General features: G+C 39.5%; 1 protein-coding gene across 7 annotated transcripts in view; it reads right to left on the bottom strand.

The window, feature by feature from the left end:
• The window catches only part of WWOX (WW domain containing oxidoreductase), a 660294-nt gene that overhangs the window by 488505 nt on the left and 157905 nt on the right, over positions 1-13884 (bottom strand). For all 7 annotated transcript variants that reach the window (XR_012657285.1, XM_032768123.2, XM_032768125.2 and 4 more), the window contains exon 6: positions 7040-7128. Coding sequence is in view for 6 of the 7 variants with exons in the window: in XM_032768123.2 (XP_032624014.1) it covers positions 7040-7128 (89 nt within the window). In the remaining variant the exon portion in view is untranslated. The remainder of the gene's footprint in view (positions 1-7039; positions 7129-13884) is intronic.

The following is a 13884-nucleotide window of genomic DNA, read 5'->3' as shown; positions in this document are numbered from 1 at the left end:
ATAAACTTGTATTTCATAAACATAGACCACTAACAATATCACAGATTGATGGATTTATTTATTTTTTTAGTTCAAATTTATATATTAAATTAGGGCCCAGTTCTGTAGTAAAGCTCCATGCAGGATTTCCTCAGAGGGCCTCCGATGCTTTACTCTACTCTCTGACCCTCTAAGCGTTACCACCACCTAAAAAACTCCTGCACTAGGTGAAGGTGGGACCACTTACTTTGAAATCTGTCAGTATTACCCCTTGTGCTGCAGTTTTGGCCAGAGATGTTACCAAAGATAGTTTCAAATATCCTTCTAGCACCAAGAGCAGCACTGATCTTGGCTGTACTAAAGCGGAAGCACAAACAAGTTCAAAAGAAAGTGGTCTCTTTTTTCATTCTCTTTATTTTCAAAGCCAAGAAGTTAGATGTAGACTGAGCCAAAATGCCAAAAGTCAATACTTGGGTACCCTGAATGGTAAAAACAGCCCCAACAGCCTCAGATGCCAAAAACATCTGTAGTTTGATGAAGAGTCAGGGTCACCCGCCAAAGAGAAGTGGCAACCCAACGCATTTTAGAGAAAGCAATTGTGAAAGTGTCACATCAGCATCTTCCTAGTTTGAATCCTGGTTTAAAATTCTAGTGCAAGTGCGCACACACAAGTGAAGTGTCCACTCAAATTAATTTTTACCTCATATAGACACACATTTATATCTGATATATCAAATGAAATTGAAGTGATCTGGTGAGCAAGTAATCTCTGCTTCCACTGAGGTGGGGTCAAGTTTAGGTTTTTAATTTCAAAAATACTGATTAGCAGCTGCTGGAGTCACATAGCTTGACACTTTCAACCGAGACAGAGTAACAATGGAGCAGAGCTTAGAAAAAAAGAAAACATTTACGCAGTCAGCCAGTCCCCAGGTTTTAGTAAAGCACAATACCACCACACGTAAAAGTTTTACCCTAATTTTACTACATACATTTCAAATGTAGTCAGCCTTTGATCTTATTTAAATGTAAGATATCTGCTGTCTGCAACAGTAACTTCTCAGCTATGCACTTGTTTGCATATTTAAGTTAATGTGGATCCTTTTTAGATGTCTCTTCAATCTACAATGTTGGCTGGAACATTGCTTTATGTCTGAGTAGCACTGACAGAATGCCAAAACTATTCTAAGCTCAAAAGACAAATTGAATAGTTCAACTGTTACTAGCTCTAATTCATGGAATGTATTTCTATATGTGCCAAAGGGATTTACAGACTTATAAAGAAAATATATTCAAATTCTGAAGTACAATATGCAGTGACAACAATTGTATCGGGCACAAAAATCTTCTATGGAACTTTTAAGCATACTGGCATAATGTGAATGCTGATTATTCATTTAAATCATAGCCACACAGTTTTTGGGGTGAATTAGATGTCAGGCGTTAACTACGCAACAATTTGTTAAAGAGCTTTATTTTTATATATATTATGTATAAAACCATTAAATTGTGCCTATGATGCCTTTATAGTTAAAATGAGTGAACACAACCTAACAAATGTCCAACATGTCAATTGCAGTATAGAAAAATTTCCAGTATAGGAAAATTCAAAGAGCAGTAATATTCTGGGGCAAAATTTCAGCATACGCTGAAATTTTAACTGCACTCACAAGATCTCAGCATCCTTCTGCTTGCAACTTGAAAAAAATAGTTCATTCACAGAGTGCTAGGGTGCAGTTAAGGAGCGCAACTGAAAGTCTGGTCCTCTCTACTTGAGTATGGATGAGGAAAAAGGAGACTAAACTTTTCAAGTGCAGAAACATAATTGGTAACCGCTGCCCTCTACAATAGGAATGATTAAACAGTCAGCAACTGCCAAATCTTACCACAGAGGTATCTTATTTTAAAAACAGGAAAATAACTGCAGGGAGAATCTACGCATGAAGAGTGCTGTGCAAGGGTAAAGTGTTACTTTCAGCTTCGATACTACTAAATGGTAATGGCTGGCAAGTGCTGCCTTTTTAAAATGGTGATGAATGTATATAAAATTGAAATACCTTCTAAAAATGTTATTTCCCAAAATTAATCAGATCTTTCTTCCTTTTATTATTTTCTTCCTAAGGTTAACTAAAATTGGTTTGATTTTTCTACTGTCTGGCTCAAGATGGCTTTAGTTTGAGCCAGAAGGCATGGTAGGAGATGCACCTCAAATTTCAACTGCAATACTGTGATTGTCCACTCACGAGCAGAGAGAGACCTCTAACTGCATCCAGTTGTGCAACGGTCTTATATAGTGGGTATGCAGGTACTATGGAACAATGAAGACAAGGTTGATATTTTGCAGATTTAGAACTGGAGTATTAGATCTCTCTGTCAGTAACAGCAAGATAGTTTTAGTGAAGTATATGGTGATTAAACAAAGTTAGTTACTAAGGAGTTTTCCAAATGTAACATTTGCAAACCACACTCTTTGGCAAGCATTATCAACTATCATGGACTCAGAACCACCAAACAGTTACAAATGAACTAGATGCAAATGCTATGATGCTTGCCTGTACATCAGGGCAGCAAATGTGTTTATAAAGGGTGATAACGGAGACCCCAATCTCTCATATCGTGTGTGCTGGATAAAGCATTTAAGAGAAGACTTGGTTCACTATCTTGCAGTTCTAAAGCCTAATAACCTCCTGATACAGAAAATTGGATGGTCTGGCTCTTTCAACTGGACAAAAAGCAGCTGATGACAAATCAGTGGTTTTTAGCTCAATGGTTTTTAGAACAATCATAAATAGGCAAATTCTTTGAGGTTTCCACAACAGAGGCATCCAATAAATCACCTGGGTTTATAACTATTGAAAGGGAGAAGGCTGGATATGATAAAAGGGGTGCATCTTACACAACTTCAGTAGAAGGTCCACTACAGCTGGGATTGAAATATGTTCTGCTCTCATCCAACTGCTAACACTTTTAGTTAGAGAATCATTTTAGCGGGAAAGGTGAAAGTGCAGCCACGCTGGTGGAGGGGATGGGTGGGTCACAAATCAGGATTACATAAGCACATACCACAATCCATGCTAAAATTCTGAGATGTAACCAAGCTGTGACTGAGACTGGACTCTGAAATGAACCAACAACAGTATAATGTTCCTGAACTGGTTGTTTGTGAAGAATTTGCTTCTGTGGAATCCTTTAGTCACAACCCATGTTCAGATGGAGTCATTTTTCTAAGCATTTTTTAAATTCTTACTGTCTTGTCTTCCTACGGACAGTTGTCCATCACCCATGAAACCAGGCCAAAGTAAGGCAATCTGAGACCCTAGGCATACTGCAACAAGGACCCTTCCTCTTCCCCATGGGTAAATTCCCCATTCGGAGTGACAGTGGCAGACACCTCCCCTTCTCTCCCACTGCTGGCACCTGGTGGTCCCTCTACCCTCAGCAGGAGGAAGGATTGCATTAACCCCCATACACCCCACCAAGTATTTACCCCATCAGCTGAGGGGTATCTGCCTCTCCCTGACTCTTCCATTCTGCTGTCAGGTAGCTCTCCTTTATGCGGTCCAGGTGCTATTTTTAAAGCCCAGTTGGGAGTTATCTGACGAGTCACAGGTGCACTAAACCTGGCTCCCCCTTAAAGGCAGCAGTCACCCTGTGACAATGAAATTGTTTTCATTCTTCAAGTTTCTACCAGAAATACTCAGACTCTCATATTCTAAAGGAGGCAAATATCTCCCTCTCTCTTTTAAAAGAAAGAAAAAGAAAGAAGCTTGATCAATGACCAGGATTTGCTACCTAGAAATTGTCTGACTGACTTGTTAAACCCCCTCCAAGGATGCTTCGATGTTTTGGGTATTTCTAGTTCAGAAATGCCTTTATACTGGAATGGATCCGTTTTAGATCTCTTACCCAGGGAAAGGACTTGGGATCACATGACCCCTTTAAGGGTCTTCCCTGATTTACTGTTAGACAAGGAAAAACCTGCACCTCATCTAGAATAATGGGGGGACCTTGAGCATACTCAGTGCATCTCCGGATATCCTTCCCTCCAGCCTGATATCTGATATCATTCCCTAGAGTCAGAATCAGCACCTGGGAGGTAGGAGGGCTTGAACATCAAAGCCCACATTCTGTTTTATTCAGTTCCAGTCAACAGGGGAGCAGCCCCTGAAAATGTTAGCTGATGAAGAGCCTGGGCGCTTCCCATTGAGGCAATAATGGACAGAGGAGATTTCTGAAAGAGCCTGAGAGACCCATCTTCAGCTCCAGAAGTCTAAGAGGTTAAACAGACCATAACACCAGTGGCTTCTTTAGCAAAATACATTGCAATAAAAATTACATTTTTAAAGGATCAAATAGTTCCTTATTGCTCCGTAGCCTGGTGACGACAGGCTAGGGAGATGAGAGAAAGATTGTTTTTCCATTCACAGGGTTATTATCAGAAAAGGGATTGTAAAAATTGCACCTTGGGATTGCCATTTGTATCCCAGAATTGCTTACATATCAAATTAGGTTTGTTTACCCTTTCTCCTTAATTACTAGCACTGCCGCACTACTTGATATCTGAAAATGTGTGCTCTTTTTGCTCCACATATCACCACCACTTAGACTCAGGAATCAGAACTCAGCTGATAATGTTGTCGCTGATGTAGGAAGCAGAAGACACTGTCGTGTTTCTCTTGTGAAGCTATTTTATTGGTACGGTGCCAGGGGTTCAAGAAATAGGCATTTGGTGATTGTAAAAAGCTGTACGCTGTGCCAAGTAGACATTTCCTGATGCACAAGCACAGCTATTCTGGCTGGCACACTGCAATGGGGAGGGGGAGAGTGCTAGCAGTCATGGCTCCACCCCTTCCCACCTACATGTAGGGGGAGGGGGTACAGGAGCCCTAGAGAAGCTGCTCCCTGTGCTCTGGATGCCCTTTACTCTCCTGAGAAAATGTGAAGAACGCACCATAATCTATCCATACAATTGTAAGATCCTGAATTCTGTAAGTTTGTTTGTACAGCACCAAGTACAAGGGGACTGATCCAATTGGGCCCTAGACACTAATAAACTACAGATAAAAACAGTTATTAGCATACGGATGTTTTGCAAGACACACACAGCAGGCAATGAAGTAACAAGACACTACTGCTACAGAATCGCTTTTCTGAGCATACCTAGACACAGTTTAAAAATCACAGAAATCAGAGACAGAAAGATATAGTAGGTCTTCTAGCCCATTCCTCTACCAGTGCAGATGATTGTAAGGAGGTACCTGCTCCTCTGTATCAGATAAAATATCTACTGTTCCCAGCTACGTGTGGTATCTGGCTTCCATCCACCATCACAATTTAAACAAAAATACTGTTCAAAGCTCACAAGTCTTATGACAGACACAAACTTTAAGCTGTTCTGTAATGCTTGAGATCTCTCTCCCTCTCTCTCTCTCTCTCTCACACACACACAGCATAAGGGTTCAAGATGCAAGGCACAGCTGTGGCTAAAAACACTGACCTATAGTATAATATCACTTAGACAGTACTAGTGACACTTTCCAAACTGAAATGAAAAAAGGAGTGAAAAAATAAGAAAAAAAACTTTCCATAACAGAAAGACAAAATAAAGCCAAAGGGGATGAGCTGCTACCTCTAATATACTGCACAAAAGCAAAATGGACATGATTTGCATTAAGAAATTGATTCTACATTGTCTCATGCTTTAGATGGCAATGGGTGAGACTTTTGCAGATTTTAAGACCTCCAGGAAAATTTGAATTGAGCATGCTTCCCCTTTCTGGTTTAAAGATATAAGTATACTCAATGGTTCAGACTGGGTGACAATGACATGGAACTGCAGCATTCAAATCAAGTTAAGAATTGCACAGGAAAAAAAGTTAGGATCCTTCTACACTTTTTTCTTTGGTAAGAACCAAGAAACAGTAAAATCAGAATGCTTCTCTCTTCTAACAGTATGAGAGTGGTCGGTACTCAAATATGGCAATGTTTCTACCATTTGTCATTATGTTTTATACACAAGAAAGTTTTAATGTAGGAAGATGTGATATGATAAGAATAGTTACACAGGATTTTTGGCAGTAAAGTAACTGGTATTGAAATTCAGTTTTTGACAGTTCTCTGAATCTGAAAGACCTGTAAGTACTCAAATGTCATCTGTCTATCCATGTGAGATTTAGCTTTGGCAGTATCTCAAAAGCAAAAAAAACCAAAACCATTCTTTCTACACAATATTTTTGCCACTACAATATTTTCCCCTCCAAAGCTGTAAAAGTGTGTTCTCTCTTGGGAAGTATAGTAGGAGGTTTATGTTACAGAAATATTTGTGGGGGGGGGGGGAAATCACTACTAGGTTTGAACAGTCATAACGATCAGAGTAGGCCAAAATGTGGGTTAAAGCACAATGGGTAGAATTTATCCTCAACAGCTGGTACTTAATGATTCCAAATCATACCTTAAAGTTTGTGATTAATTAAACTGTTCAGTCTAAATCAAACCATTTGGAATCTTGCCTGATTATTTCAATATAAGTTGTCCAATAGTTAAGTGAACTTGCCATCTTACTTAATTTCAATTTTCAAAGCGAACCACTTCATGGATAGGTCTGGAAAATAAAGCCCCTTGGCCCGTAGGATTATTTTTTTTAAACACTTTTAAAAAAAGAAACAGAGAGAGAGCTGAGAGAGTGCTCATCCCTGACCCCAGGCTGTCTTCCAAACCACTGGAAACCTGACAAAAGTTGCCTAAGCCGTTTTGGATATATTTTAGCTTTGGCCGTATTCAACAGTCACAGAGGTATCAATGCCCCATTAACATTGGAATTATACACTGAACTGTCAGAGATCTGTAATTAATTTTCACTCTGTGTAAAAATAAATACTCTTTAACTGATGCAAAAATATGCACATCGGAAAAAGACCATTTGGTTCCTGTGAAAAAGCTGAATTCAGCTATTGTAGTTTCTAAGTCAATCCAACTGTGATGAATTCTACCAATTGTGCTCAGCTGATAAAGACATTAAAATAACAAGAAGTTATGATATACAATCCTCTGCCTGACTACTTACACATTCTTGGATTTGAATGCTTCAGCAAAGTGCTGCACACTGTGAAGAGAAGCAAGGTCTAAGGTCATAGCTTCTACCTTGGCTTTATGCTGCAACAAGAGAAAATTAAAAAAAAAAAAGAAAAGAAAAAAGATAAATAACAGTAAGTTTAGTTCACGGTATCATGTTACAGTAAATGTGTTATGGAACATGTCTGAATTCCCTTGTTTAACATTAGAAGCCCACAGTGAATATAAATCATGAAAATGAATGGATGAGTGTAGCATTCAATGCCAAGGGCAGTATTCTAAGTTTGCGGTTCTACTAAACAAATACACTGTGTAGTATACAACTTTATACAGCCCAATAAACTGACAGCAGCAAGTTTTAAGGTTAACGTGATCTCTTCTTTCTCTCATCCAGTTGAAAATTGTGAGGATGCAAATCATGAAATAAAAATAAAAAGTAAACAAATAATTATTGTTTAAAAGAGATGCATACATTTAATATACCATTACAGGAAAAACACACATTACATATCACACAAAATACTTTAAAACATTTGTACTTTAATTCAACCTTGCATAAAATAGTCTTAAAGCTGTCTAACATCCACAGCAGTTGATATAGAAGATATTACAGAAAGGAGCAAGGACAGAACTTTATACAAGATTAGTTGGTCACTGCATCTTTAGAGGAAACGGCTCACACTTAAGGCTGAGAGTTTGTTACAGACGTCACAGATTCCATGACCTTCTGTGACCTCTGTGATATCTGCAGCCACCGGTGTGCCTAGCTCAGGGGCAGCTCAGGCAGCCCCTGCAGCAGGCACACCGGCCACTGCTGAGGCAGTCTCAGGCCACCATGCCCTCCCCCGAAAAGCCGAACTTGGGTGTGGGAGGGGGCAGGGGGTGAGGTGAGGCAGGCTCTGGGCAGCGCTTATCTGCGGTGACATCCCCTTCGGTCAGCTGCTAGGCGGCGATGTAGGCAAGCAGCTCTGTGTGCTGCCTCTACTCATAGCACTGGCTTCACAGCTCTTATTGGCCAGGAACTGCGGCCAATAGGCGCTGGAGCTGTGGTGCCTGCAGGTGGAGGCAGCGTGCAGAGCTGCCTGGCCATGCTTCCTCCTAGCAGCTGACAGAGGGGGACTTGCCGCTTCCGAAGAGCTCCCCCAGGAAAAGGCCACCCAGATCCTGCCTCACCCAATCCTGTGCCCCAACTCCCCGCCTCCTCCCATACCCAAACTTGGCTGCTGCTGGGTGGAGGAGGGAGGCACGGAGCCAGGTAGGGAGCCTGCCGGCCCCACCAACTCCCCCCCCGCGCAAGCACCGGTCCCAGGCTGCACACTGCCACCCTGCTCCTCAAGTAGCTGGGCCATCCTCATCCAGAACCTGCCGGGCCCCTGGGCAGCCACCACCCAAGTTTTATTCACTCATATTTTTAGTAAAATTCATGGACAGGTCAAAGGCCTTGAATTTTTGTTTATTGCCCTTGACCTGTCTGTAACTTTTACTAAAAATATCCATGACTAAAACGTAGCCTTATTCATACTCCTAAAGTCAACTTTTCAAACAGCGGAGGCAGTGGCAACAACACAAAAGGCTAGCCTGAACTTGCCAGCCTTACCCACTGAATGGCTCTCAATAAGGTTCTCAACACTATATTCAGTTTAAAGGTCTTTGTGCACAGTTCTGGTGAACTGTTTTGACTCCAAACCTCAGAACAAATGAGCTAGAACAGTTCCCAGTGGTCTAAAGTCTTTCCAGTCTATTTTCACTGTAAACCTCAAAGGCTTATGGGCATTTCATTGCCCAGACATAAGTAGATTGCAGCTCCTTCCAGCCACAGTCCTGTCCTATGAAAGAAGTCCTGTTCACCATGTGAGGGTGCACTGTACCTGCAAAATGCAGCAATGTTCCATCCCCTGGAAAGAAACTGTAGTGCCTTTAGTCTCACCCCCAAGCCCTATCTTAGGGTCTGGAATAATGGGCCTTGATACCCATGATTCTTCAGCAAGTACTCCCACCCAGAGTTGTGACAAACAAGTCAAACAGATTACCACTGAGGGGATTATAACCACCCACATCTGTGCCCTTCTCATTTCTAGTGATCACAGTTGTTTCTCACAGCTCCTGATTCCAACCCCAAATGATTATCTAACCAGGTCTGAACATGCTTTCAAAGAACCCTGACACTTTTCCATGTCCCTCTCCTCCCCCCGCCCTGGACCACCACCACCCTCATTTGGTTGGCTGGATCAGTAAGAACGAAATTTGAGTGACATTTCAGTTAATCCCCAACCAGTCTCCTATAAATCAGTATAACTGCAATATGCAGGATGGACATTATTAGTATGAGTTGAAGAAAGTGGGGGAAAGGAGGGTAGGCAGAGGAAGAAGCCTCAAACATGTCAATACAGTGTAGTAAACTGAATCCAACCTAGTATTTGACGTTGGATTTTAAGAGAGAGTGTAAACCTTGCAGGTTGCCCTGCTGAGCAAAAGGCTTTACTGCGGTCAAGAAATAATAAAGTAGGCATATTTGGAGAAACAAAGGGACCTGTGAACGCTGGGAGAAGCAGATTTGGCTGCTTCCAACATCTTCATAATCCTACCTCAATGATGCTTCTCTCTTTTCCTCTTTCTTCAACCTTGTTGACATCCAGCGTTCCCATTGCAATTATATTGCAGGTGGGGATTAACTGAAATGTCACTCATACACCTTTCTTTCTACTCCAGCTGATCTTAAATTGACAGTGAAATAAATACAACTAAAATTTCAGCAGATTCAATTCCCATCAGGAAACATGAAGTCATAGTGCTTTGAAAGGGCTAAAAACAACTTTCTCCAAAAAGTCTTGCCACTCCAACAAGGTGCACATCACTAAAAAGCTGGAATTAATTTTGCCCCCTGGGAAAATACTCTCTTTTGTTCAAAGAGGCCAGCAAGACAATCCCGGCTTGCGCAGTCTATTATTCCTCAACTGCAGCTCCTCTTCAGCTCTGCAGTGTTAAGCTGTTTACTTAATAGCTGTTTGTTTTTTTTAATTGTTGTTATTATATAGCTAAAACATTCTGCAGTCTTTTCCAAGGGGAAAAGAACAAGAATGCTACAAACACAAGGACAATAAGGGGTCAAAAACACCAAGTAGTTCAACAGACTAAACCACAAGCTGTTAGTTACTATGCTCTTGGGGACAGTGATTCAAGTCCACACGCTATTACTCAGGTAATGCTTTCGCTCTTGGTGTCAAGTTTCAAGTTTCTGCCACTGACTACGAGAAAGAAGAGGAAGTGCCTCCAATATTGAGAGTTCAAAGGAAAAACATGTGGTACCTTTCTACTTTCACAAGTAGAAATTCACTGGAGTAATTAGGCCAGATTTGTGGATGGATTTACTATAGGTGTAAAATGGGCAGTTTAAAAAACATGAATAAAATATTAAAAAACATTAATGGCCAATTGTTATACTTAGATAGCAAATGCAAGCTACAAGCATGGATTTCTTGAACTTTTTCCGTTCATCCAATGAACTGAGACCACCATCTCTGTCAGTATAATCAATAGCCTCGTCCTGCAAAAAGTTAAACTTATCTTTTCTTTTGCTGATTTTTTAAGTTTGTCAGACACGAGGTTAGAGACATTTCCTGAGAAACCCTAACCCTAACCCAAAATGTCCTCCATGGAAAAAAAACATGTTCAAGTGCACATGAAAGGTGAAAATGACACAAAACAAAGAAATTCACTTACATTTTTCCAAGATGGCTACTGCTATTCCTGCTGTACTTCTGCAGTTGGCACAGAGGATCATAAGAGACTGGGCATCAAATTAAATCTATCTGAGGAGAGGGTAAACTACAGCAGCATTCCATTTAGGACAAGAGAGGCATTTTTAAAAAAGCAAAATAGACTCTTCCTTGCCTGGAGGTTTTAGTTTAAGGGGGAAAATACTTTTTCCTGAATTACCAAAGGGACCAATAATGGAATAAGCTCAAACAAATTAGTACTACTTTCCTGAGAGTCACTTACTCAGTAGTGCGCACATTAAAATCTCAGCTCTCATCAATGACCTGTATAATCAAAACAAACTGTGATTAGAATAATATTCCTCTGTCATCCTCCCTTTCTTTTGCCAATTTCTTCTGGCTTCTCCTCACACTGCTGCCCTATGAAATAGGTTACTTGGTGTGATTGTGATACCAGAGGTCAGCCTTCTTACAACACCCTCCTTTCAATTTTCTCCTCACCTTGTTTGCATTCAATTATCCTGAATAAAGTGCCTTTGTTCATTTACAAAACCATTGTTTTTATTGATCTCAAAATATTTCCAATGTTAGGTACCAGTAGAAATGGAAACAAACAATCATCAATGCACCCACACAAGATCAGAAAAGTACACTTGAATATAAACAAACAGGCAAACAACTGATTATCCCATGGCTTGGAACTGTGTGGGTTTTCCTCAAGAAGTGATTGATAAAGAAATGAATCTTGTACCATTTTTTGTGGCTTGGGCAAGTTACTTCACTCTTCTGTCTCAGCTTCTCTTCTGTAAAAATTTAGATACCAACATTTACCTACCCCATGAGGTACTGTGAACATTGCTTACAGTTTGTATAGTAGCTTCAAGGTGTGAAGCACTAGGCAAGTGCTGTACTGCAAGCCTTAAACTCGTTTTTCTTAATCATATAAAATATAACATTGAAAAACTGTAAATAAGACTCACACTTACATTACCAGGTCCTAATAATGTAATAATATCAGCAACAACCATTGATGTGTGTAGCCTTGTTATACAGTAGCTCAGCATTAGCTGTGTCATCATGTTTTCCTGCTCTCTCTCTCTATATGCACATGTAGCATGCAAGTGTAGCTGTATTTATACAGGTACTAAAATAAAACATTTTTGCTAAAAGTTATCATTACTATAAATGTAATATACCATCAGAACTAACTGTTAATGGCATCGTGCAAATTCTGACCTAATGTTCATAATTTTATTATGCTGATGTCTCTCACCATTCCACTTTACATATTTTTAGTACTGAATTATTCCTCATTTTATGTTGTAAAAATCTTAAATAGGACTTGTCACTTTCACAATTGCAAGAGACACTGGAGCTTCACGCTGACATAACATTAATTCACTAAAGCAGAGAAGAAAGCTGCAGAAAACATTTTTATTTAATTTGTCAATAAAAATATGACATTAATGTTCCCTCCACTACTTAATTTTAAATTAAATATTAAAGGATAGCAGATTGGATTTGGAATAGTTTATAGAGCTTTTCACCTCTAAATCACAAGTTCATTACCCTCTGGTAGCTTTTCAATGGACTGTACCAAATGATCTGGTGCCTTAAATACAATTTCCGGTGGATAGATGTCCATTGATCACATCACAAAAAAACTAAACAACAAAAACCTTTCACAGATCAGACCTTTTGCGTCCAAGTCACTAAACAGGACATAGACTGAACGGGCATGATGACTGGCAACCCGTACACCATAAAAACACAGCGGTGGTGCTTCTACTGTCTCTCTGCCGACTCCGATTAAAAGGATGCGAATTAGTGTCAACTGTCAGATTTCGAGGTCATGATTTTTGACCATTAGGCAGTGCAGTGAGACAGCTAATTTGTATTTTAGTTAGGCCACCAAACAGATAACTGAGGCTAGCAACTTTTTGCCTGTAATATTTTGGGCCATATTTAAGTCAACAGCCAAGAGAGGAAAGGCTCAATGGCCCATTAAAAATTTTTTTAGCCAAATAGTTTCTCTAAAATACACAATGCAGAAACATTTTGAAAATATGCAGAGAAAGTCTTTTCCTTCTTCTGTCCCAATAGTAAGGAAGAAAGATGCTTACCTTATGTTAGAAGGTTTTATACATAGGTTTTCAAATATTTTTAAAGTATTTGTAGATAATCGTTTGGCTGATTTGAAGAGAAATTGCACTGGATAACAGTTTATTTAGTTTTATATGTAAGCTACTTGCCATGAAGAGCAGAAATATTAAAAATGCTCAGAATGTAATTAGAAATATTTTACATTCAAGACAGAAAAATGCTTATCTGGCCGGAAACTAAAAAGAGTGAAAACACTCAGAAAGCTAGCAATTTCACTATATGCAATGTATTTGGGTTACAGCTTAAAAACTGTTTAAAAATTAACACTACCTGGTACAGTATTTAGCAGTAAACATGATTGTGCATTTATGTCTTGGTATTGAAGAAGCCTTTTTTCATGGTGAATTTTTCATTCTAATGTAAGTGATGATTTACGTTTAATATAGGTAAAGCATGGTTACATTTTCCTGAAGGATTGCAAGGAAGTGAAGAGCAGTACAATAAGTTGAAGCATAAAAGCTTTCTCTGTCATAATATTTATTATAATGGCATATCAAATAGCTGAATAAATAATGGATGACTAAAAGGTAAATTCATATGATAAAGAATCCTTCAGACGACACCATTACTTCTGACTGTTCTAGTTTTATACACAGTTGAAGTCTCTTAATAAACATGCTGTAGCCTCTATATCTCATGTAAGTGCTGGAAAAAACTGAAGATATACTTAAAAGGCAACATAGTGGTCAATCAGCTAGTTTACTATATAATTATATTCTCAGTGGGTACTGTCTATATACTTTATACATTTAAAAGCCATACTTTCAAGGAAACTTAGTGAGCAGGACATTACTAAAAATATCAGATTTTTTGAGACGACAAAAGAAAAATAGAATGCATTTCAGATTGATAAAGGCAAATCCAGATGGCAACCCCTCTCCCGCCTCAGGATATAGGTAGTTCTGAGGGGCCAACCCATATATCTGTGCAAACATCAAATGCTACGCAGATGGACTGA

The sequence above is a fragment of the Chelonoidis abingdonii genome, chromosome 19 (assembly GCF_003597395.2).
Source record: "Chelonoidis abingdonii isolate Lonesome George chromosome 19, CheloAbing_2.0, whole genome shotgun sequence".
Classification (NCBI taxonomy): domain Eukaryota; kingdom Metazoa; phylum Chordata; order Testudines; family Testudinidae; genus Chelonoidis; species Chelonoidis abingdonii.
The sequence above is the reverse complement of the archived record's forward strand: the minus strand, read 5'-3'. Positions and strand labels throughout refer to the sequence as shown.